At 45.6% G+C, this 26,775-nt stretch overlaps 1 protein-coding gene across 1 annotated transcript in view; it reads left to right on the forward strand.

Annotated features, from left to right (window-relative positions):
* The window catches only part of IGSF22 (immunoglobulin superfamily member 22), a 41,734-nt gene extending 26,859 nt beyond the window's left edge, over positions 1–14,875 (forward strand). Inside the window, exons 17-23 of the mRNA XM_077819950.1 lie at positions 909–1,205; positions 3,793–3,881; positions 5,905–6,097; positions 6,380–6,679; positions 8,507–8,509; positions 8,861–9,187; positions 14,808–14,875. Of these exons, the coding sequence (XP_077676076.1) occupies positions 909–1,205; positions 3,793–3,881; positions 5,905–6,097; positions 6,380–6,679; positions 8,507–8,509; positions 8,861–9,187; positions 14,808–14,875 (1,277 nt within the window). The remainder of the gene's footprint in view (positions 1–908; positions 1,206–3,792; positions 3,882–5,904; positions 6,098–6,379; positions 6,680–8,506; positions 8,510–8,860; positions 9,188–14,807) is intronic.
* The last annotated feature ends 11,900 nt before the right edge of the window (positions 14,876–26,775 follow it).

Here is a 26,775-nt window from a genome sequence, read left to right on the forward strand (position 1 = left end):
GTGTAGGGAACTGGGGAGCTTCTGTAATGGTTGCAGGAAGGGATGTCAGTAGCTGTAAGTAGTTTAGAAAAACACTGGAAAAGTAAGAGTCAGTGGAACTAGAGGGGAGATCATTCTTCCACCTACATAGAGCACTAGGTTAAATAGTTCCCCAGATCAGAAAACATTTCGGTTCCTTCATATCAGAGGGCTGCACTACAAAATGTCACAGCCAAAGATATTGCTCCCTTCATATTTAAAGATTCACATTATCTCAGAAAGAAAGCTGGAGAATGCTTCTTGAACATTCCCATCCAATCCTTGCAGCCCACTGTGAACATTTATTATAGGGGTTCTCAAACTGTGAGTCGGGACCCCAAAGTGGGTTGGGACCCCATTTTAATGGGGTCGCCAGGGCTGGTGTGAGACTTGCTGGGGCTCGAGACCAAAGCCCGAGCCCCAGGGCCAAAGCCTAACATCTTCAGCTCTGGGTGGCGGGGCGCAGGTTACAGGCCCCCTTCCTGGGGCGGAAGCCCTTGGGCTTTGGCTTTGACACTCCCCCTCCCCACCCAGGGTGATGGGGTTCAGGCTTTGGCCCTCCCTGTCAGGGCGGCAGGGCTCAGGCACTGCTTGTTACTGAAGTCACACATCATATGCTGTCATGTGCCCCTAAAACTCAGTCTTACAGGGTATAGGAATGTGCTCATACACCTCAGGAGCAGTACCTTGTGACAGTGTTCAGCACTTCCTGAAAATCAGGTTCCTTTAAAGTGTCTCAAGTTGAGCACCCCCCAAAAAAGGATTTGGCTGAAATCACGAATCACTTCTGAAAACGGAGGCCTGAACTATGGGGTTGGTGCAGAGATAAAGGTGAGAATCCCTGGTTTCGGTACACTGTGTTCATCAGCAGTGTGCTGTTGCTGTTTCAGAGCCTCCAGGAATGGTGAAGGGGATCCATGTGGTTGACTCTTCCAACTCCAGCATTTCCTTGGCGTGGGAGCAGCCAGATCAAGGAGACTTGCCCTCAGGATACATACTTGAGATGCGCGCAGAGAACACCAAAGAATGGACAAAATGCTCTAAAATCCCAATCTCCGGCACTAGCTACACTGTGGGAGGCTTGCAGGAGAGGCAGGAATATTTCTTCCGAATCCGAGCGGTGAATGAAGCTGGTGTGGGAGAACCAGCAGAGCTAGAGAAAGGAGTTCTAGCTATGCCCCCTCCAGGTAATCTCCAGAATATCCTGTCTGGCTGCAGGACACTTCTGTCGCTCATTCATTCATGAGTCAGTGTGTATATTTTAATAGCCATGGTTTACAAAGCTTCACAGAGTGACTATTATTTAAGCTAATGCTCTTTGCAGGTAATAAAGCTTTTGTTAAAGGCTAGATGAACATTAGCGTGTAATCCAGTTGTCCTCCCTGACAGTCTGCCAGCGTGACTGGTTTGTAATGTCCACAAAAGCTCATGCCAAATACATTTTCACTAGGGGCTTTGCCCATCAGCAAGGAGAATCAATGAGGGATCTGCTTTTGCTTAGAGAAAACCAGCTCAAATATATAGAGTAAAATCCAGCTTTTCTAGCCTTTTCAGACTCATAATGAAGATTAATTAAATTAAATGAATGAACTTCTCCCAGAAAAAGCTATTAACAAATGCTCTTTCTGTTCTGTGCAGTGGTTTACTCCAATATAAAGGGAGACCCTCAGTGCCAAGGGTCTTATTTTTTGCTCATATTCTCAAGTAATTTCACTTAGAGTTTGCAGATAAGATGTTGGCAAGTGACACTGAGCCACAGAAGCTCTTTGTAGAGTCCTGGAGCTGGACTGATAGCTATTCTGCCACACTTCCTGCTAGGGCTGAACTATAAGACTCTTTCACAGCAGTTCCTGAAATCTCCAGCTACGGCCCAATTGGCTGCAGCTTCTTCTGTCATCAATAGTCTCCCATGTCAGCTATTGTGATTGCAGAGGCAATTCTCAGGGAAGTCTCCCTGCTGCCAGGGATGCTCTTAGATGGGTAGATAGTAATGCCTCCTGATGGGAGAAATGAGTAGATAGTGTACTGATCAGTAGCAGGTAAGCTATCATAGTATTGGTAGTGCCCATCTGCGATAGAGACTGGTACAGAGACACAGATTACTGTTTTTCCAACTGGGTAGTGAAGAGTGACAGCCTGGGTTCAAATGAACAATCAGGTGGCACTGTGATAACAGACAACATGGAGGTAATTGTATTGTCAAGGGGAAGACTCCAGAGGAGCCCATCACATCACAGCCCCAATAACTGCTGAGGTATCTATCATAAGTATCCCTTCGGAGCCCAGTTATAAGAGGTGGCAGTTCAGACTTTTATTGTTTAGCACTCATGGGTCATGAATTTGTTTTTACTCTGCTAGTTAGGAAATTCAAACAGCTTGTCTCTGGGATGTTCCCAGGGGACAGAGCTGCCTGAAGAGGTAGAAAGACTAGCAAGGTAAGATACAGAACTCATGAGTCATGCTACATTGCAGTGATTTCCATCAGGAATAAAGACATCTGGCACTGACCAGGGGAATGTCAGAAGACAACACCCAGCAGAACAGCACTAAATTAGAATATCTATTAAAATCAGCTTTTCCTTTATGTCTTCACTTCAGAATTGCACTAACAATCTTGATACTAATTGTTACTTCTCCTAAAAGAGAAACACCAATCTAACCTCAGATTTACTGTATGACCAAAACAAAACAAACTGTGGTAGGAAATAGGAACCTGCAGTGCTGTAACGATGCACACATGTAGTTTGATGTGAAACAACAGATCTGCTTTCAGCGTAGCGGGAGTAAGCGGTGGGCAGTTATTTTTAAGGTGGTTAAAGAGGTAATTTCAAGCAACATCACTTTTTTGGCCCACAGGTTTCTCACACTAATCATTTTGAAATGGTAATACTTCCTCCCCCTTGCAACTTGGTTTAAAAGAATATAATTGACTCTTCTGATTGAGACCTTGAGTGCCAAGGAATAAATATTCCTCACCTAGTTGCATGCCCCTAGAACCTGAGAGGGCAGGAGGTGGTGGTGTTGAATGCACATGGTGATAAACCCCTTACATTACAGGACAAACAGTGCTGTAATAACTCAAGGCTCGATTTTGCAATCCTCACATTGGCGAACACCTCTTCACGCAAGTGGTGCCATTAACTTCAGTGGGAGCACTTGTGTCAGTGTTGCCCCATCTAGCCCTCACAACTATACCCTAACACTTGTTCATGCAAGCTTTGGCTTCTGTTCAATTTAATTACTGCCTTGGTGGTTTGAAGAGAAGGGCAGCTATGATTAAAGTGTATTACTTACTCCTATTTCTCAATTCCTTTTTGATAGTAGAGGCGCAGCCTTTCTTTAAAAATTGCATGGTAAACGAGTGGCTACTGATTGGCATTAGCTTCCACATGAAAATATACATTGTCTGTTTCCTTTCCTGTACGTACGTATGTATGTATGCATGGTTCCCTCTAGCACTAATGAGCCCATCACTGCAGTATCTGTACATAATTAAGAGTAGCTTCATTTCCGCCAGTAAAAGGAACAGACTCTCAATCCCATTCCCATCTTATGATTCAATTATTAACTTAATTTCTTAGCTGCCTTCTGTGGAAGCTAATTTCAAGGACTGCTTTTCTTTCTCCCATCATGCTGTTTTCACCGCACAATGCTTAAAACAGCAGGCCGATAGCAGGGAAATGGCTTTGCTCAGATATAAGGCCTCTAAGATTTTAATTATTCTCTCTCTCTCTCTTTCTCTGTTTTGGTGGTGGTTTGTGTTTTGTGTTTTAGCCTGTCCGAAGTTTGATCTAAGTGCCAAGCTGAAGAGTCATATGGTGGTTCGTGCTGGGACAGCCCTCTGCATTCATGCTGCCTTTACTGTGAGCTTCCTTCTGCCCTGCTCTACCTCTGGGAAAGTCTGCATTGAAAGTTTTCTTTGGTGTCAACATTTTATCATACACATAACCCATTTTCCTCCTTTCACAGATGTGGGACCTGGTCCCACAAGCTGTATATGATTGGAACATCCACTGAAATTCCCCATGGCCGCCTCACATTTCCACTGTAGGTGCAGTGAAGGTAGCAGGGAATAAGTACCCAGTATATCCCCACACTGCAGGTGGGCAGGGAAGCAAATGGACAAATCCTTATCTCCACCCCATCAGTGTACTCGCCAGCACAGCTGAACCAGTGTGGGAGTAGGTGAAGCAATCTGCTGCTGGTCAAGACTAATGGCTGATTACTCACTTCCATGAGAATGAGGGAACACAGAAGGCATTATGACTCTCTGAGGCACAGTTCCTTCCCCCGGGCTTCTAAAGTGGTACAGATACATGCCTCAGGGCTAGATATAAAAGGATCATTTGGCCCTTTAAGGGACAAATACTTCTGCTGGCCTTCCTCACAAGAACAATCACACTGACTTAAGGGGGACAGTTTGCCCGAGTAAGGCAAGTAGGATTTGGCCTGATGGCCGTGCAGCACTTTGGATCTGTGAAGCAGTGTGTAAATGCTGACTGTTTTGGGGCTCGGTTTTATAGGCCTTCCTCGCACTCGTGAAGTTGATGGGGCTATTCCCAGGAGTAAGCACCTACCAGCATGAGAAAGGGTTGCACAATCTAGCCTTCCGTAGTGTGGGTTTGGGTAGGGAGTTAATATCAACCCACCCAGAATAAGCACTAACAATTACTAGGAGAGACCTATCATTAAAATGTGTGTGACTTCTGTTTCATTAATCACAGTAGTGCAATATTATCTGATTGAGATGCCACACACACCAGAGCTTTATGAATCCTGTAATCTGTTCTGCTCAAATCCATGCCAGAGAACAAAGCTTTACAAGCAGCATAAAGAAGTGTTGTTAATAAGGGTGCCCATGATTGTCACGTGGGGCCAGAAAGGGGTTTTTTTCAACTCCGTAATTGCAGAGGATACGACTTGTGGCTGATACACAGTCAAGCTTTCCCATTTGTTCTGATGGCTACATCACTGTAATGGTCTCAAGGTATTTTATTGTATTGTACTAAAGCTCTCAAGAATGTTCCCTGTTAGGAGCTGAGAGGCATGGCATGCTTTGTAGTGGGGACTTAATGTGGGCCACGTATTTAGTAAAGGAAACATTACGGTTTATGGCTTCTAAGGCCAAGCACCTGCAAAGCTTTGAGCACCCTCGATCTCTACTGGGGGTAGTTAAGTCAGTGGGAGCTCAGGGTGCTTGTACCTCATAGGACGTGCTCAGCACCTCACAGGTTTGGCCCTAAAGCCAGAGTAACTTCAGTGGTGACAATCAGCGGGAGCGAAGGGCTGGCAGGAGCCGGCCCTAAGGCAGGACTGCAGGGGCATTTGTTCTTTGTCAGCTTGAATTCACTGCACTAGAGGAGCTGCGATTTCCCCTGGGGGAACCTCTTGGTGCACTGTCTAGAGCTGAGGTGTTATCGCTATTGCACCAGCCGTTTCCTCTGCTTTTAAAAAGTGCTTGGAGAAGATTAAACAGGGATAAACTTTAGCCTCAAGGTTATGTTGGAATCCCTCCAGCTGAGTCAGTAGAGACCACTAGATCAAGTGTAATGCTGGGGGAAGTCTGATTTTTTTTTAACCTATTTGAGAATCTTAGCAACATCATCATCTTGAAACAAAACTAAGGGTCAGATCCTCAGCTGGAGTAAGCTCCATTGGCTTCAATGGAGTTATGTCCATTTACATCAGCTGAGCATCTGGCCTAGTACCAGGAGAGCATACATTCCCCTGGTATTTCTACTGCCAAAATTCCCTGAGCGCTCTCCTTGGAGTATTTTGGGTGATATCAAGTTGATATCCAAGACACTGTTGTGTTAAGTTCAGAGCTATCTATTGTATACTGAAAGTTAAGGCCACCATTATTTTTTACACATTTATCTCGGTCAGGGTTCCCCTCCACCAACTGTGACCTGGCAAAAAGACGGAATTCTGACAAAAGGGAGAGAGATAATCACCAAAGGCAAGAACCACTCCCAGTTCCTCATCCACAGCACCAAGCGTTTTGATTCTGGTGTGTACAGGATCCTCCTTAGGAACGACTATGGTGAAGCCCATTATGACATCCAAGTACATGTGGCAGGTACAGTATATCAAAAGCTCTAGCTTCCAGGCTACAACTGGGTTTAGTCAGGGAGCCAATTAGTCTTCCAGGGATTTCAGGTTCTTAGGGCTGGAAAGGTCCAAGGAAATGAAATTTAGGAGTGCACGTGCAGTACCAGAATTTGCTAGACACACAGTGATTTGCATAAGCAATTCACAAGGCAGCAGCTGGGTTGAAAAGGGTTTGCTTCGAGAGAAAAAAAATAGAGGGGTGGTCCTAAATAAGAGAAACAAATACCTACAGGTGTGTCCTATTTGTTAGATTCCCCACGGCCACCGAAGAATCTGCAGCTGGTTGAGGAAGTGCCGAACACCGTGACTCTGAAATGGGATCACACCCCAGATATAATGGACGATGGGCATGCCCATTACGTCATCATGAAACGTGATGCTAGGACTGCCACCTGGTTCACTGCAGCTGAAAAAGTCTACAGTAACAAGTACACCGTCACAGCCCTGGTCCCAGGGAGGAAATACTTTTTCCGAGTTATTGCCCGCAATGACATTGGAGACAGTGACCCTCTGGATTCCAAGGAGCCCTGGCACATCTCTAAAGACAAAGGTAAACATTAGAATAGATGCATGTACAGGCATGAAAAAGGGTGCTCTTGTAGATAAGAACTAAACTGGGACTTGGGAAGTCTGGCTTCAATTCGCAGCCTGGTCACAGATTTCCTATGTGACCTTGGCAAGTCCCTTAACCGTTCTGTACTTCAGTTCCCCATCTGTAAAATGGAGACAAAAATATCTCCTTTCTCCCACCCTTTGTCTTCTTATCTGTGAGCATGCAATCACACTGGGGCCTCTTGGTGTTACCTAGAGTCATATGCATAATAATGATAATAATATATTCTCTCTGTGCGTATGTGTGAATAGAGGGTAGTTGTGTCTTGACATGAGAGAGTTCTCATTTTTTACTACTAGGTTTCCCTCAACTCATCCCTGGATGGATTCGGACAGTTCCCAAAATGAATAGCAAAAACACTTAGAGGCATAGCAGATTTTTTTTTTTAAAGTTTTACCTCTCTTTCCCCTCCCTCCCTCCCCCCCCCCCAGGCCAGTTTGCTTCCCTCCGCTCTTAACCAGTGTGTTCAGGCTTAGTGGACGAGATGATGTCCTCATTAGAGATGGGCTCAAAACAAACCCCCAGAGCTGAACATTCTCTCACTCAAGGGAAGCTCATATAAGGATCATAAGTGGGCAGTATCCCCACAATGGGCCAAACCAAACCCCACATCCAGACACTTGGAGATAGTTAGAATCCAGATCCAAACTTTGTCATGCAAGCCTATCTCTAGTTTAATAAGCAGGACATTAGCACAAAACAACCAGGCAGGTTGGACAGCTACTGATAAATTTTCCACGGAGCATGTGCACTTTTTGCTATAATGTTTCCAATCTTGTTAGTACTGTAGATGTCACACAGATGGTTTATAGTCATATGTGTATTTAAAGTCAGTCTTTCTCATGCCATATAATCTAGACACAATCATGTCACTTCTCTTAAGGTATTTCCATTGTTTTAGGGTGTCACCAAGAAAGAAAACTTCCAACTATAGCCATGATAGTGTTCTTTTCTTGGTTCTACTCCAGGCCTGATTTGAATCTCATTTACACTGCTGTAAATATGGACTAACAGTGGAGTTAAATCCATGTTAATCAGGGGTAAATAAAAGAATCATTAGGTTTTCTGTGCCTTGGATCACTTGATAACCATTCTTTATGCAGGATAGCAGGACACAGTTGCAGCAGAGAACTACTCCCTACCTCCCATTGAAAATGACTGACAGTCTTCAAGTTGCACATTTTGAAGAGAAAAGTAGACAGACTTTGCTTTATTGTCACAGCCCAAGGGTAATAAGAAAAGCAGCAAACTGTGCTCTGAGAATGAAGTCGGTGTAACTGAGAGCAGAATTGTGCCCTTTCATATTAAATTTTAGGATCAAGGAATTTTACCCAGCTGGAGCCTCCTATTGGTGGGAAAAGTAGATATATAAAAAAGAGAGGTTTTTAAAAATGCTTTTTGGTGATGGCTGAAAAATGTAGCACATTCCTGCAATGCACACTGCCATTTGTAATACAGTCTCCTTGACTCTCTACAGCATTCTGCATACTGCCAATCCCCCCATGCAAACTATGCAGAGATGTAATACTTCCACCCCAAAAAAGTTTACATACTTCAGTTGACAATCATGTGTAATAATTTATTATCATGATTTGCATTTCTAACATACTGTGTCATCCAAAGATCCCACACCTTTTTTCAAGGTAATGACATTAACTAGAGAAATTACGCATCGCAACATCTACATGAAGCAGAAAAATCGGACACCTTTTTACAGATGGGGTCCAAAGAGGTTAAGTTACTTGCCTACAGTTGCATGGAAAGTTCGTGTTTAAAGTTGGAAATAGAACCCAGAGGTCCTGACTCCCAGCCCGCTGCTCTCCCCACCAAAGATGCTGCTTCCTGATTTGTATTTATAAGTGAAGAGGGCTGGTGGAGTGCTAAGAATAATCCTATGAGACATGCTACTCATTCCCTCTGCTCTTCACCTAGTGTTCCCTAGCTGGGAAAAAGAAACTCGGGACTGAGTTTTACACCAGTGTAATTGAGTTGATTGGAGTCACTACTTGTGATCCATACCAGTGTGGGAGGAGAACCCAGAGGGGTACAGCTATCTATCTGGAGGTATGCACTGCTGTTTCACACATTTGGAAGCAGATCTCTTTATTTCCTTTGTAGAGCGTTTCAGTGCCAACTTGAAGGAGTATCACGAGAAAGACTGGCGCCAGGCCCCCCATTTCATTGCGCCTCTGAAGAACCATGCAGTTCGCCGGGGCCAGGACTGCACCATGAGTTGTGCTTTCCTGGGCAACCCCCGCCCGGCGGTGACATTGTACAAAGGCAATGTGAACATCACGGCCAATTCTAAGTTTTGGTACAACTCAACAAGTGGCGTCTGCACACTGATGATCCCCACCTGCAGCTCCAAGGACAGCGGAGACTACACCGTGGCCATTGAGAATGAGCTGGGCCAGGAGAAATGCAGCTGCACGCTGACTGTGTATGGTGAGTTGAGTTCTCAGCCTCCATCTTTCCATGGCAACGATTCTCCACCAGCCGTGTAGCTACTGATTTGAAATCTCTGACCACAATATACTCCCATGATCTCTCAGCGTAAGCATGCTTACTGCACTGGGTTGGCCAATTTCATCTGGCCTCAATGAATTACACCATCTTGATCCCCTGCATACACCCCAGGTGGGGGCAGAGGCTATCTCCCTCTGTGGGGATTTCCTGCCAGGGCAGGATAGTTATATGTTACACTGGGAGCTTCACCAACAGCATTCATTAAGGGAACACACTGAATGGGCACTGACCACTCCCTCCTCACTTAGCACCATAGGTTTTTGAGCTATGCTGTCCCCCATCATTCCTCACTTCAACCTTCCCTCTCTGTTGATTTCACCGCCAGGGCACTGCATGGATTTTGTGCCAGTTTCCATGGGTGTGGGCCCTGGGCTGAGTTGGACCCATTATGATCACCAGCAGAGCAGGTGTAGTTAGCTACACATTTCTATGCAGAGTTCATGAAAGAACTGATAAAGAGCAAAAATGATTTTGCCAGTTTCCATACAAAGAAATTAAACCATGTTTACCCTATGGGGACTATAGTAGCATAGCTATGGTGCTCTAGCTATCCTGGCCTAACCCCATAGCGTAGGCGCATCCTGCACCAACGGAAGTGGTTTTTTCCATCGGAGCACGAACACCGTGACTCTGAGCAGTGGTAGCTAGGTCGATGGACGCATTCTTCCTCCGACCTAACTGTGTCTACCCTGGGGGTTCCATTGGTATAGCTTTCAGAGTAACAGCCGTGTTAGTCTGTTTTTGCAAAAAGAAAAGGAGTACTTGTGGCACCTTAGAGACTAACCAATTTATTTGAGCATAAGCTTTCGTGAGCTACAGCTCACTTCATTGGATGCATACTGTGGAAACTGCAGAAGACATTTTATACACAGAGACCATGCATCACTCAGGGTGTGGGTTTTTCATACTCCTGAGCAACATAGCTATGTCAATGTACATTTTCAATGTAGACCAGGCCTTAATCACATGTTCTGGGGCCCGTGACGTTTCTGCACCCATGCAGGGGCTAGCAGCTCGTGACAAAGTTTAGCACATGAAGTCAGTAGAGTTTCTCTGAATTTACTCTGCTGGAACCAAGAGCACAATCCAGCCCAAGATCTTTTATTTTTCAAATTTGCATTTACATGGCAGGAAGGTCACTGGGATAGATAAGAGGCCTGATTCTGCTATGCTTTGCACACTGTGTGGGCATTTTCACAGGTGCAAAGTACGTGTAAAACATTTCCAAATCAGAATGGTAGTGTTTCACACCCACTTTGCACTTGCTTTGCATAGGTGTAAATGGCTTCCCAAAGTGCAAGGCACTGGAGAACTGGGCCCAATCTGAAGAACATATTTTCATATCTGGAAATAGGTCTACTTCTACCTTAAGTTAAAACAGGTGTAGCTGCCACTGAAGTCAATAGGAATTGTATCCAGCCAACTGAGGGCAGAATCAGGTACTGTAGCAGAGCGGTATGAAATGCCATATTTTCGCTTGGTGAATGGAATCCTATTCCTTCAAGAATTCACACAATGGATCAAGGGCAAAATATGGCTATTTCTGGGAGAATAACAGATTTGCACTGCACACATGGCAAACCTCCGCCTTAGAGCAATTCGCTTATGTGCTCCGAGAATGGCATCTTCCCATTTTCACAGAGTTTTGCCTTCATTTTCTGTTGTAGAGAAAAATTCAAGGGAAATGCTATCTCTCTTTTTGCACAGTCCTCTCCCAAGCTCCCTGGCTATTTCTTTCTGTTTTCCCTGGTGGTGAGAATGCTCTCCACCTCAATAGGGCTTTTACTTTAGGTTGCAGCAGGATAGTTTGGCTGGGAAGGTTCCCATTGCATTTATCCTGTGGAACTAAATAATTCTATCTGCATGTAGTGATGTTGTAGCACTATGCCCCAACATCACAATGTGGAGATGCAGCATCATTGTGTCATGGTCCCCAAATCTGGGGACTCCCTAATTGCTCTGCAGGATGATCTCACAGTGTCGACACATCAGACCCATGAAAATCATCTGAGTCCCATTAATTTCAGCACAGATGGCAACTCTCCCAGGAGTCTGCTTCATTGTAAGCTTGACACGTCTATAAATCACCATGGGAGAATTAAAGAAAATTGAAGAGCTGCCTCAAATGGGAAATATTTAAGATGAAGAATTCTCCTCCATCCTTTGTCTGAATGGTAGTATGGAAACAAATGCCTTTATTTTACTATGGGGCTTAAGTGCATTTCTCTTGAGCTCTGTTCTCACCAAGCATAAGCCCTGATGCCTCATGGCATGTCATCTCTCTCTTAAATGAAAGCTGAGAGACACGTTACCCAGCACAGAAACTGATATACCAATAAGGAGAGGCTATATTTGGATGGATCTTTCAGTGTTATTTTTGTAGGTGACCATTGCTTCGGCACAGCTGGCTGACACATGCTGATGATATCACTCTGAAGTTTCAGTTCTTTCTTCTCTACTTCTAATGGAGAAGTAACTCAACCTGAAATAATGGCGAAGAATGATGGTTACTCTCCATTTGCTATTCCAAATTAGAGTTTTATTTTCATTTAGATTTATATATATATAGTGACAGGGTCGGGCCAGATGGCTACAGGAGAGTGAAAGAAGGCAGATATATTAGCCCCAGGTTAAGTAGGTCCCTTTTCCCTGGATAAGGTAACAGGAAAGGTTCCAGAACAATCAGGAACTTTCTGGAAACAAGGCAGACAGGCTGATTAGAACACCTGCAGCCAATCAAGAAGCTGCTAGAATCTATTAAGGCAGGCTAATCAGGGCACCTGGGTTTAAAAAGGAGCTCACTTCAGTTTGTGGTGCATGCGAGGAGCTGGGAGCAAGAGATGCAAGAAGCTGAGAGTGAGAAGACATACTACTGGAAGACTGAGAGGTACAAGCATTATCAGACATCAGGAGGGAGGCCCTGTGGTGAGAATAAAGAAGGTGTTGGGAGGAGGCCATGGGGAAGTAGCCCAGGGAGTTGTAGCTGTCATGCAGCTGTTACGGGAGCCACTCTGGACAGCTGCATTCCACAGGGCCCTGGGCTGGAACCTGGAGTAGAAGGTGGGCCCATCCCTCCATCCCTGCAACTTCCTACTTGATACCGGAGGAGTTGAACTGGACTGTGGGTTCCACCAGAAGGGAAGGTCTCTGGCCTGTTCCCTGATCCACTAGGTGGATCAGCAGAGGCTGCAGGTATTGTTCTTCTTCTTTTCCCCATGCTGGCCAGCGACGAGGCTAACTGAGTGAACGGCAGGTTTGAGCCACGAAAGTGGCCAAACTGAGGGCTGCTGTGAACCTCTGAGGCAAGAAAATCCGCCAAGCACAGGACCCAGCAAGGCAGAGGAGGAACTTTGTCACAATGTATAGTGTGTGTGTGTGTGTGTGTGTGTGTGTGTGTGTATACAATATACACACATGGAGCACTCCCTCAGTTACATCTGACCACTGCTGATCTCACAATGAAAAGAACGTTTGTTCCACTTTGATGAAAAGTAGAAGCTGACTGCAGCTCATGCCTGGTTTTAGTAGTATTTTGGAGACTGATATAATTTGGTGCAGAAATCACTGTTAACATTAGTTAGCTGCCCCCTGAGGAGACTCAGCAGAAAAGAGGATTCAATCTGCTGTAGAGGCCAGACTCCACCCCCACAACCCACAGAGGGGCTGTCCTTGCAGGTCAGTGATGAAGCACATTGGCAGGGAAGTGTGAGAGAACCTAAAACTGCTGCCACCCATGATGTACCTCTTCTGCAAATATATAGGAGACTTCAGAGCTGTCAGTCTGGCCAAGAACATACCCTCCTAAATAACTCTGTCTGATTCTGTCTGATTCGGGGGCAAGGGAGAGATCCTGGAGGCCTCCCACCTCACACTCCATCCTCTCATGAATGTTTGAGGCCTCAATGTTTGAGGTCAGGCATTAAAGTATTATTAAAACTCCTTAATCAGTCCGAAGAAGAGATTAGTAAGTAGAGTCCAACTGCAGGGATGGTTTCTCCCTCTAATTGTCCTTATCTAGGGTTAGGTGTCAGTGAAGTTTTCAGTGGAAATGGGAGAGGTCACAGGGTCTGCGCTGGCTGTGATATTCTATTTTGGGAGCGGGGGGAGGGGGCTGATTGGCCACAATCTATCAGTGTGTAGTTGTGTGTGTGTGTGTGTTTAGGTGGTGGGGAGGTGTTAATATAGCTCAGGAGTTCACCTCCACCTGGGAGTGTCACAGAGCTGAGAAATTTACTCCAGCTTGGAAGTTTGGAGTGGCTCAGATGAGCTAAGCTTGGGAGCTTAGCTTGAACTTAGCTTGGGAGCTTGTCCTACCTTTTGGAGTTTACTCCAGCCCAGAAAGTCCACCACAGTTTCAGCACCTTAGTTTGAGTTATGAGTTCAGCCCAGACTAGGATCTAGAGCTGGAAGGTTTCACTTGCGGGTTTCAGTTGTCTTTACCTGTGTGCTCCTAACATTCCAGATCACTCTAGGATAAGGGTGGCACCCAAGAAGAAGAGGAAACATTCAAATGCACATGTGAACACACTGATCTTAAATATTCATGGAGCAGACCCTCAGAGTACAATTTCTGTGCTGACCAATGATGGGTCTGGCCAGAGCCGGATTAATGCAGGGGCTTTAAGCACCGCAGCCCAGGGCCTCGGGCTAAGGGGGCCCCACAGGCTCGCGGGCCGGATGCAGCCCGCTGCTTCTTTTCATCTGGCCTGCATCAAATCTCTGTGCCACGGGCCGGACACCAGTCCTCGAGCCTCAATGCTCTGCCCCGGGGCTGGAGCCATGAGCGCCGGCTCACCGATGTGCCCCTGCGGCCCCTAGTTGAGGGGCATTCAGGGAATCTCTGCGCGATGCCCCCACCCCCAGTGCCATCTCCGCAGCTCCCATTGGCCAGGTACCAGAGCCAATGGGAGCTGAAGGAGCAGTGCCTGCGGGCACGGGCAGCATGCACTGTGCAGAGCGGCCTGACCCCTCTGCCTAGCAGCCGGACATGCCGGCCACCTTGGGGAGCAGAGCAGCATGGAGCCAGGGCAGGCAGGGATCCTGCATTAGCCCTGCTGCGCTGCTGACCAGGAGCTGGCTGAGGTAAGTGCCTCCTGGCCGGAGCCTACACCTCCTCCTGCACCCCTACCCTAGCGTGGAGCCCCCTGCTGCACCCAAACTCCCACCCAGAGCCCATCCCCCGAACTCCTGGCGCTGAGCTCATTTTGTTCAAACTTCTAGGGTGTGAAATAGCTTTGGACTGAAACAATGCCCAGAAAAATTCAGCCCCAGAATGGTTCATTTGAGACAGTTATGGGCAACTAGGAAAGAGGTTTTAATGGAAACTGGAAATCGCTCAACTGCCATGTTTGCTTACCATGAAAGTCATGGTAGAATAATATTTTGCATTTATGTACTGGTGTGTTTTAACCAGGGAATCTCTCTGTGCTTTCCAAAAGTACCATAGTAAATGACGCATGGTTAGTCAGTTGTCAGTGGTCATAATGATGCCCCCTTGCCCTCTCTCTCTCTCTCTCTCTCTCTCTCTCTTTTCTTAAAGATAAAGATGATAAAAGCCTCCTGGACTCAGTGACTGAAAGTCTTCAGAAGTCAAAGCACATCATGTAATCAGCAGACCCGGATCCAAATTCATCCAGTCCAGCATGCGGAACAATTCAAACATTTCTGTGTAGTTTGACTTAGATATGCATGGCTCAAAACAGCAACTGCACTATCTTCTATAGTGATTAATGAATCCAAATGCCAAAAGGTGGGGCCTTCACTGTAGAAGGGGCGTTTTAATGTTTCAGTACTTTCTTCCACATAGGCAGCTTCCACATGCTAGTGTGTGTGAATGGTAATATTTCCAATACTGGATGAAAATGTATCTTAAAAATAAAAGGAGCCACAGACAATGAGAGTTCTGCTTTGACTTCAATGGGAGGAGAACTGGGAAATATGCATTAGTTATTGTTACTTTATTGCAGTACTTAGAGGCCCCAGCTAAGCTCATGGCCTTGTTGTGCTAGACACTGTACAACCATACAGTAAGAGATTGTCCCCATCCCTAAGAGCCTACACTCTAATCTAAATAGACAACACAAAGAAAGAATTACTGTACCCATTTTACAGATGGAGAACTGAGACCCAGAGAGACTGTGACTCACCCAAGATCACACAAGCAGTCTGCAGTCAAGTCAGAAATAGCATCCAGTCCTCTGACTGAGGCCCAGTCCAAAGTCTTAACTATAGAAGGAGAGGTTACTTATCTTGTACAGTAACTGGTATTGCTCAAGATATTTTGTCCCTATGAGTGCACCACATAAGGATATATATGTGCCCATGCACTCCTGAGCAGAGATCTTTGTTTTGTTAGCAGTGTCCAGGGGTCTGCACCTGCACCATACACTTCCTTGTGCTCCAGTATGAGGGCATATAGGGAGGCGTGGGCCCACACAACTCCAGTTTCTTCTCAACCTCAGAGCATGGTAGAACTCCAAAGCAGAGGGGAAAGGAGGGTGGATGGTGGAGCTCCAATAGGGACCAACCATCTTAAAGAACTCCAGTTGCTGTACAAGGTAAGTAACCTCTCCTCCTTCGAGTTATTAGCCGTATGAGAGCTCCAAGTCAGGAGACCCCTCTCCTCTCCCCCTGCCCCCCACCCCCGAGCAGTACCTCAATGAGGAGGAGGATGCTGAGGAGGCAGATTTAGTACAGAGTGTAAAACAGCTTCACCAAAGGCTGCTCTGGAGATATATATGCAGGCGTAAAGCTGCAAGAACATGTGAACAGAGGACTAGTTGGCTGCCTTACAAATAACCTTGATGGGTACCTTTCTAAGTAGGGGTGTGGAAGTGGCTTGAACCCTAGTTGAATAAGCAGTGACTTTAGGACGGGGGGTGCATTCCTAAGGACTCATAGCATGCAAGAATGTCCCTGAAACCCATTTAGATAGCATCTAGATGGAAATAAAGTGACCCCTTGTCCTCTTGGCAGAGAAATTGAAGTGCCTGGTGGAATTCCTGAAGGGTTTAGTTAGTCCTGTGTAGGTAGAAAGTCAGAGCTCTTCTTACATCCAGAGTATGGAGGCTGGTCTCTTCCCTCAAAGAGTGAAGTCTGGGGTAAAAGCCCAGTAGTTGGATGTCCTGATTGATATTGAATGCTGATGAAACTTTAGCGACGAAGTGAAGGTGGGGACGCAGGATAAGGCTTTGAAATCATCTGCGTAGAATGGCAGAGTATGGTTGCCACATGTGGGAATGAAGGGGATGGTAGTGTTGCCTCCTCTAGTCTCAGCTCCTGTTCTTCTGGTGGAAGGATGAGGGGGGCCCTGAGGTGTTGGTGGCCGAGAATCTTAGTGGGTGCTCTTGTGTGAGGGCAATCTGTAGACTTAGTCCCCAAAAATCCCATTGGGGAGGGGCATAAGGAAAAGGAGTAGGGCCCCCAGGGTATTCTTGCCATGGCTGATGGTCACCCATTGGCTGGTTCCTGGGGTCTTGTCCTCAGGAAACACCTTGAAGGATATAGGGCGGAATGGGTAGGTGATGGAGCCTTGAATGGATACTTCTGAATAAGTGTTACCTGAATACCATGTTCAGTAAGGTAGCAGACCTGAGAGACTTCTGTCTCGAGCCGCAGGCAGTTGAGAAGGAACTGGAGTCCTGTAGGTCTTCTCCTTCCTATATGCCCTCAGACCAGAGTACAAGGAGGCATATGGTGCAGGCATGGCCCAATGGATGGTGCTAACAGCAACAAAATATCTCCAATCCAGAGTGCACGGGCACATATGCCGCCTCATGAGGAGCAACCATAGGGACAACAACTCAGAGAAGACCCGTCCTTCCTCTCTGTAATATAATATAATGTGGTTTGTTTATTCCTAGCTAGCCTTTTTGTTAGGTAATACTAACTAAACAATATGTATTGAGGCACAACAAAAAGGTTTAAAGATGAACACAGCCGGGAAGCTGATACAAAATAGAACATGGTGGAAAGGCTTCCTTTGGCCCCATCATCACGGTTGAGCTGACAAATGGGAATCAAAGAAAGATTATTATGTAAAGGACTGCTCCTGCAAATAGTATAACCCATGTATAACTCTATTTATGGGAAGAGCCCCACAGATTTCAATGAAACTACTCCTGGGTATGCTTCAGTGTTTGTGTGATCAAGCCCTAAGAACTAATTAAAAAAAACAGGATGGCTTCAGTCATTGGCATTTTAATCTCAAAATATGTTGCTACCTGCCGCCGCTGCTGCTGCTGGTATGGCTAAAGCCAGATTAAGAATTATAATACCTATGACCTGATTGAATTGATTTTGTGCCTATTTTTCCAGTGTAGTATTAATCTTTCCAGGAAACTGTTGTGAGATAAACACGATGCTGACCGGTCATGTGCTCCAACTTTCTCTGCAGGCTGAGAGTATTTTACATTCCATGTGCCACCTGGAGTGTGCTGGTGAGTGGGAAGGGAGCACAGCTAAAAGGGGACATACCAACCCAGCGGGGCTGGAAATATTTAAAACAGTTTGCAAATGAAAAGGCATGGTACCTTCTGATGATGCTAAGATTATGTCTACACTACAGCTGGGATTGACGCTCTGAGATCGATCCACCGGTGGTCGATTTAGCAGGTCTAGTGAAGACCCGCCAAATCGACACCAGATCACTCTCCAGTCGACCCCTGTACTCTACCCCCGACGAAGAGAGTAAGGTAAGTCAACAGGAGAGTTTCTCCCATCGACACCCCCCACCCTTCCCCCACGGTAACTCGACCTAAGGTACGTTGACTCTAGCTACAGTTATTCAGGTAGCTGGAGTTACGTAGCGTAGGATGACTTCCCACAGTACCGTAGACCTAGCCTAAATTATGTGACAGCTACTTTGGAAACAATGCAGCAAAGTTCCTGTGTAACAGTGGTTCATTCCCAAACGATGGGTCACTTTATTTGAGGGAGGGAGGATGTTGGAAGGGTGCTCACAGGATTTCTTTTGCTTAAAGGAGGTTTGAAGAAGAGAAGAAATCTCAGTGTTAATTTTTTTTTTTTTTGCTTTTTCCCAAACTGACGGGGAATTTTCACCTAGGTGAATGTGGAAGTCATTAGGCCTTGATCCTGCAAAGAGTTATGTGTGTGCTTAACTTTTTAAGCATCTGAGTAGTCCCCTGGAATTAAATAGGGCTTGCATGTTTTAAGTTTACAAACATAAATCATTGCAATTCTGGGGCTGTATTGTACCCCCCCCCAAAAAAAAATGGTTCCTCCAAATGTGGCATTCCCAGCGGTGATAGAAAGAATGGTTAATGAGGCCAAACTAGCTCGTTCACCGCATCAGATATGGCCAAAAAATACTGGGCCAAATCCTCAACTGGAGTAGAATGGCCTAGCTCCACTGCATGGAACTACAACAATGTACAGTAGCTGAAGATCTGGTCCATTGACTGGAGTTCTACTTGGGTTAAATTGAAGTAGAACCGTGTTGACTCGGGACCTGTACTTCAAGATGAAACTGTCATGGAAAGAGAAAACAAGCAAAAAGTAGTTTCAGCTAGGCAGTACAAACATCAAGTAAATTAATATTTTAATTATTGGTACACATACAAGAAATTAGAAGAAAAACTACATTCCAAATACAGAGTAATAGTAAAATTAACATAAAAATGCATCATAGATAGTATCAAAGTGGCCATACTGCATGTGGTGACTTTTAAATTGATGGCAAAATAGATTAGTTAAGTGCTCATCACTTTAAAACATGGCTAAGTGCTGAGACTGTGAATGGAGAAGGGGAGCTGCTTGATTTGTATATTAAATCTTTAAAAATATGCTTTGCCTTTAATTCACCAGAACACAGGCGGTTCAGTTCATATAGGGAGTCATTGAGATTAACAGGTCAGGACTTGTCGCCCGATCCTGAAGTCCTTACCCAGACAAAACTACCACTTATCCCAATGGGATTTTTTCACTGAGGGAAAGATTCTGCCAACCTTCCCCACAACGAATAGCAGCGGACTCCATGAACAGTCCTATCTGGGAAACAAAATGGGCCTATTCTTGCATAGACCCTGAGTAAGGACTGCAGGTTTGGGCCCTGGATTTCTAAATTGTCCTGATTCAACAAAGAAACCAGTGTGAAAGGTCTGTTTTTTGTTTTTGTTGTTTAATTAGGTTGCCAAGATAATAGTTTCCTTACTGGTGCTAAGTTTCCTGATGTTCTGTCTATTTTAGTGCCAGTAGGACTATAACATAGGCCCATATCTTGCTCCCACTGATGTATCATAGGAACAGAAGCAGGCCCTAGACCCCCTCTTTCACAGAGCTAGTTACAAGGGTTCTGAAGTAGCAAATTATCACTGGCCACAGCACATCAAGCCTGTATTTCATCCACCTTTTCTTTTAATGAGTTTATATCTACAGCAATTTGGTGTCACCACAGATACAATACAAGCCACTTAAATTTTGGCATTTCAGCCAACTGGCCACTTTTTTTTTTTTTTTTTTAGTCTATCTATAGGTATACAGACATAATTTTTATATTTTTACTTTAAAAGGAAAAAAATACATCGTCAACGGAACTTCCTCCAAACTAAGAAAAAGAATATCTATCAAACATTTAAAGAAACAATAAAAATTTGCATTGTATTTGCCTTTGAGTTCATAATAATGTAAGTTTTACTGCTTGAGAATTATGGTCCATTTCACAGGTATACACCCATTTTTAGAATGTAAGCGCTTCAGCCTTCATTTCTATTTGTACAGCACCTAGCACAGTGTGGGTGCTACTGGAAAAAATAATTTACAGTTTGGGGCCTGATTTGAAATCAACAGAGTTATGCCAATTTATACCATTTGAGAGCCATACTTTGGAGCCATAATTCTGTTCATAAGTTTGTTCTGAGTCCAGTGGCTGTTCATACAAACACATTCTCATCCGGAAAATCGTACACATCCTACATACAGTGGGACAGGAATTAATTCCAAAATGGGCATTCCCTCTCCATTGGCTTTAAAGCCAATAAAGTTTATGATCAAAGGAAATTAAATATCCCGTTTGTAACTCGTTCCTTAAACTCTAGTTGACTTTCTGCCTGAGAGAAGATGAACAGAACCACAGCATGTTCAACTTCAACATTTTCAGCAATAATCGAGCTAGAATTAGGATACTTTGTTTTGGCTGGATCAGGCTTATTCTAGCTCATTCAGAGATGAGCCTGCGTTGCAAAATTGGGATGCGATGCTCACATCTTGGGGTTTTGCTTCTGACTTTTAGAAACTTTTTGCAACTTTGGGATCTGAGTTCAGACTTGTTAAAAACCCCTTCCCTTGAAGTTTGGGTGTGTCTGGGTCCAGAGTTTTGGCTTGGCTTCCTCCCTAATAGATCATGCAAATGACTGTTTTCCATTTGCTTTCCATCTGATGCAGAAATCTAACTGAAACATTTATTCACGTCACCTTTTTTCAAGTGAATTTCTGCAGGTTCTTCGAAGCATTTTTATTTTGAATACTATAGTATAATAATACTTAGCACTTATCTAGTGCTTTACACCTTTCAAGGTGCTTTACAAACATGCACTAATCCTCACACCAGCCCTGTGAAGTAGGTAGGCATTTTACAGATGGGGGGGAACAGAAACAGAGAGTTAGATTCTCAACTGCTGTAAACCGGCATACCTCTATTGACTTTAATCAGAATTACATCCTTTCAGACCAGCTGACTTAACCAAGGCCACAAAAGGAATCGGTGTTAAAGCCAGGCTCAGAACTTAGGAGTTGTAGATATCCAGTCCTGGGCTCAGACCACTCAACTCTGCTGCCTCTCCAGATAAAAGAGCAGCTCTCTCTGCCAAAACTAGGCAATTTGCCACTCCCATGCACCCAAAATAGAGAAGGAGACATCTGCCACAGAGCTTTATATCTGCTCTGTTTTGACCACTTTCCCCTCCAAGGCCAATAAAGAGCTATGTTGGAAAGAAGGGCAGGGAGTGAAAGCCTTCAAGTCCTTCTTCTAAACCATGTATTAAATACTAAGGACCCGTTTAACCCAATTCTGATCTAATGCTGGTGTAAATCAAGAGTGGCTCTGCTGAAGTCTCCTCTACACGCCAATTTTACATCCGTAGCTCCACAGACTTCAGTGGTATTGGTAAGGCCCTGCCCAGCCCAGTGGAGTTACAGGAGTGTAACAATGGTGTGAGGTGAAAATCAGGCCACTTGGCTTCAAGAGGAGCTTTTTGTGAGTAAAGGAGTTGGGTTCCATATAGGGTAAAAGCTAGGCAGATCAAGCAGACTCCGCACACTCTTAGTCTCCCTGAATAAGGAGTTACTGGCACTTAATGGTTAGTCCAGTAGTGGAAGATGTGGTTTGTAGTGTATATATAACCTCAATTAATCACCCACAAGAATTTCAGAGCGGATTTTGAGTACAGTGTAGTCAATTATTTTTGTCAAGGTCCAAATTTCTTGGTCAAGGGCCAGATGCCAGAGATATTTAAAGAAATAAGAGGTTTCAGAGTAGCAGCCGTGTTAGTCTGTATTTGCAAAAGGAAAAGGAGGACGTGTGGCACCTTAGAGACTAACTAATTTATTTGAGCACTGTGTATATAAAATCTCTCCACTATATTTTCCACTGTATGCATCCAGTGAAGTGAGCTGTAGCTCACGAAAGCCTATGCTCTAATAAATTTGTTAGTCTCTAAGGTGCCACAAGTACTCCTTTTCTTTTTAAAAAAATAAGTAAATAAAAAGATTTTGGGGACTGTTCAAAAGCATCTGGCAGTCTGGATTTCACCAGTGGTCCGCTTATTGACTACCCCGGGTATACAGTGTGTAACTACTGGGTGCCTCTTGTACTTAGGAGTTAATACTGCTGGGATTAGGAATACAATGTACCGTACACTGCTTCTACTCCCTTCCTGCAACGTTATCGCGCCTAAGAATGGATGATGCTCCTTAAAGATTTTGCTTCTAAAGGGAAAGGCTGTGTATGTGTTTGGAGTGGGGGGAAGGGAAGTAGAACAATACCTTCAAATTTAAAAGGCAAAGAGAGACAATGGGAGAGTTAAGGAAGGAAGTGGAAAAGAGTCAAGATGGATATTTATGTGCTCTCCATTCCTACTTTGCCACTGCCTTTCAAATCCCAGATTGCTTTCACCAGTGTTGAACTGTTTTTTGTCCCAGGAAACAGTATCTAAAACAGACGCCCACCTGCACCCCTCCCCCACATCAGCAACTGGTCAATGTTTCCCAGGCTTAATCAGAAGAATGGGAGCTGGCTGTGTCAAATCTGTGCCCATAGCAGCTGGCCTCTTCCCAGCAAGAAAGGCTCTCTCAGGAAAAAGGGTTTTGTTCAAGTCATGTGGATTAAAGGGATGTGGAGAGGGAGACGGGCGAGAGACCAGGGTGACTCTCTCTAACAGCCTGAGTCTGTGATGCCCCAGGCAACCCTCGACTCTCTCAGAGTTCTCCGGTGCAGGCCCACAACAGAAGCAGTGCATTTTACAGGGCCCATGCTCAGATTATGCTAGCTCCCTCCTCTCAAAATGACAGATCACCTAGGAACGCCTATTGAACCCCCTGCAATCATCATCAGGATCAAGGCCTGAGATTGGCAGATCGTAAAATAAACTGAGATAAAAAAAATTACAGAAAAATAATTAAAACTGCTTCCGGAAACTGAAGAATAATACTCTCTGGAGGTGAAGAAAGTGATACCCTACTAACTCAGAGCAGGGGAGATTATAACATTCAATGAAGGTATCCATTCGCTCCTTTACTGAGCATGTCAGTCTTTCTTACAGGGGAGGGAATCCTTGGAGAACATAAGTGAAGAACAGATATGCCAAAGTGACATAGTCCAAGAGAGAGTTAAATAAGTCTTAAATTAGCCATTCACTCAAATCCTGCTAGCACTGGCCCCAGCAGACAGTTAGAGCACTGTACATGCATATTTTCTCTAGCTGGCTCTATGACAGGAAGAGGGTTGCAAACAAGCGGCCTGTGTAACAGCAGGTGACATCCACAAAGAGCAGCGATGCAGGGGCCAAGCTGGGGATCACAAGACAAGCAAAACTGATGAATGGAGATGCTGCATGCCTCCTACAGCTGGTCGCTCTAGCAGAAGCAATCCCTTGAGTGAATGAATACGGGAAATATTGTGCAACAGCATTAGAGGAAGGAGATTACAGGGGCCTGTGCTATTTACAATGCGTTCCCCCTCAGTAATGCAGCTAACCTTTCTGCTGTATGTTTATAAAGCAGCAGACGCTTCTGGGGGGCACTATTGTTAACCCAGCCTTTTGCAATGGTACTTAAATTTTCTAAAATATGAAGAGTCCTTGGAAGGAAGGCCCAGATCCTCACTGAACTCAATGGAAGTTAAGAGTCTGAATAGTACTACTGGGGATCTAGGCCAAAATGTCTGTTCAACATACTGAATCCCACTATGTAGGGCTACTGGTGGGTGTGAAAACTACTCAGTAAAGAAAGTGTGGGGGTGTTCTCAGTGCCAGCGGCCTATCTCACACTGCTGCTAATACTGCCCACTGGTCCTGTCAGCCGTGCTCAGGTAGAATAGTGCCGTACTCTGCCAGTCCTCCCATGGATTAAGTGCTACTCTGTGAGCTGAACTGTAACACAGGAGAGAGCCAGGAGAGAGCGCTCTTCGCATCAGCCAAGGAGAAGGAAGGTTTGTGGGAGCATCACCAAGCCAAGGAGAGGAGCAGAAGCTGTCCTCTGTTGCTAACACTCACACAGGGGGACATGATCAGCGTTCCCTTATATCAGGAGTGGCCAACCTGTGGCTCCGGAGCCACATGTGGCTCTTCAGAAGTTAATACGCGGCTCCTTGTACCGGCACCGACTCCGGGGCTGGAGGTACAGGTGCCAACTTTCCAATGTGCCGGGGGGTGCTCACTGCTCAACCCCTGGCTCTGCCACAGGCCCTGCCCCCACTCCACCCCTTCCCGCCCCCTCCCCTAAGCTGGCCGTCCCCTAGCTCCTCTTCCCTCCCCTCCAGAGCCTCCTCCATGCCACAAAACAGCTGATCGGGAGGTGCGGGGAGGGAGGGGGAGGTGCTGATCAGTGAGGCTGCCGGTGGGCGGGAGGTGCTGGGAGCCGGGGGGTGGGGAGCTGCTGACCTATTACTGTGGCTCTTTGGCAATGTACATTGGTAAATTCTGGCTCCTTCTCAGGCTCAGGTTGGCCACCCCTGCCTTATATCATGGCAGCCCTCAGGCCACTTCACTTTACACTAGAGCCTGACCATGTGGCCAGAGGGCTACAGATTTGGCAAGGTGCAAAAGTCTCTTCAAGAGATCTTTGCCCCCTCTCCAGCCTATGCCAAGCACTCCTTGGGTGAACCAGAGAATGGAGGCCCACATATTTTATAGGAGGTTAAATCAAAGTGGAATTATATTTTCCTAAACTGCAGCATTCTCAGGTGAGAGTCCAAAATAATGCCACCCCATCAGCGTTATTGGCTCGGAAGAGTTTGTATGTAATATAAAATCAGGGGGCTGGTTGACAGACTCTGGGGTGCTCACCCATGTAGCTCTCTAATTAAACCCAACACTGCAGCCTGGTTTGTTCTAGCAGTGCCTTTCTCTCTCCCAGCATCTCCCTTTGAGACAGACACACAAGAGAAGAGGGTGTCCGGTGGAGGTGCTGCACTTAGGAGATGGTCACCCAGCTGGTATTTCCCTGGCACAAGTGGTGTGTTCACCCTTGCAACCAGTCACAGATAAAGACCATTTTCTTTCAATTCATGGACTTAATGCACAGACCATTCAGTGACTAATAGTGTCTTACTATGTAGATAGCAGGGTTTAGCCCAAAGGGCTTTGCAAACTGTGGGCCAAATCTGCAGCTGGTGTAAATTGGCAAAGCTCCACAGAAATCAATGGCCCATTTACACCAGTTGTGGATACCATTACTAACTCTACATTTGGGACTAATGTGGATCTGACCGTGTCTCTTTGTGTCATATTTGGTCCTGAAAAACCTGCCATTTACTTTCAATATCTTAATAACAGGGAAAACAGGAGCTGCCTTTGTAAGGGGGAACAGTGCTGGGAGACCCCACAAAGAGCAAAGGCTAGAGGAGCATGTGAACTAAAGGGACTATTGCTGGATTCCAAGGGGCATAGTGAGCAGGGCTGCAGCAGAAACTGAGGCTTGCTCTGCACTGCAGACTTATGTCGGCAGAACTACGTCACGCAGAGGTGTGGAAAATCCACACCCTTGAGCAACGCAGTTAAACCAGCTGAACTGCAGCCGTAGACAGCACTACACCGATGAGAGAAGCTCTCCTGTCAGTATAGGTAGTGTCTTCGCTAAGTGCTACAACCGCGCACTGCATCAGTGCTGCTGCAGCCCTGTATGTATAGACAAGTCCTCAGTCAGGGCATGGCAACTGACCTACGAGAAACCTGCAGGCTCAGGCTCAGAAATGCCAGGTGCAAAAACAAAGCTCTCACTGCATAGGGCCTATGATGAGAGGTACTCCCCACAGGAAGGGCTGCATTAGGCCTAGTCAAGCCTCATCAACCAATTAGGATGCAAACAGGGGAGATTTAGACTGGAGGAAGCTAATTAGAAGGAAGATCACCTGTGAGGGCATAGGCAAGCATTCTCCAAAGCCAGGAGACGGAGCTAGTGTAAGAAGGTAGTAAGGAGGAAGTCTATTGTCTCACTTCCTGAGGTCAGGGAGAAGACTCACAGTAAGAAGGAGACTGCGGTGAGAGCAGTAAGTTTGGAAAGAGCCAGGCCTTAACTGTTCAGTACAGAGGCCTAGCCTGGAACCCCAAATAGAGGGCAGGCTTGGGTTCCCCTACCAACCACTGCAGAGCAGTAGGGCTAAGGGCAGCAAACGTGAAGACTGCTGGAGTGATGTTGTCAGTCCAGTGGGTGTGAGGACTGCCTGTGGAAGGGGAAACCACTTAATGACCTGGCTGGACAGCTGAATCACAAAGAGGAAGCAGCAGCTCCTGGAGTGAAAGAGGGGCTGCAGACAGAGAGGTGGATTGCAACTATGGGAAAGGGTGTTGGTCTGGTAGAGCTAATCCTCAGAACCACCAGGAGTAGGGGTGATCCTGTGGTGAGTAGAGCACCCTGTGACAGGGCCCACTTGTGAACTCCTCACTCACATGTAGGAACAGTTATTCACCGGCATGGTCTCATTAGAATCAATAGGACTACTCATGTGAGTACCATGGAAGGAAGGACCACAAAACAAACATTCAAGGGATACCATCCGATTTGGGAAAGGGAGAGGAAAGCCCCCTTGATGCACTATCACTGTATATCCATAGGAAATGCCTCTGCATCCACTTGTCATGCATCAAAGACCAATCAGGGGCAGCAGCAGCTCAGCACTTGTGAGCAACCCACAATAATTTAAACAGCATGCAGGAGGGAAGGAACTATTGAAAAGTAAAATTATAATTGTGAAATTTAAAAATACCTCACCAGAATCCTTTAACAGAGTCTAATGGAAGAGATACTCTTGCTATGGCAGGGGGAGGATAAGATTG

This window comes from Eretmochelys imbricata, chromosome 6 (genome assembly GCF_965152235.1).
Source record: "Eretmochelys imbricata isolate rEreImb1 chromosome 6, rEreImb1.hap1, whole genome shotgun sequence".
NCBI classification, from domain to species: Eukaryota; Metazoa; Chordata; order Testudines; family Cheloniidae; genus Eretmochelys; species Eretmochelys imbricata.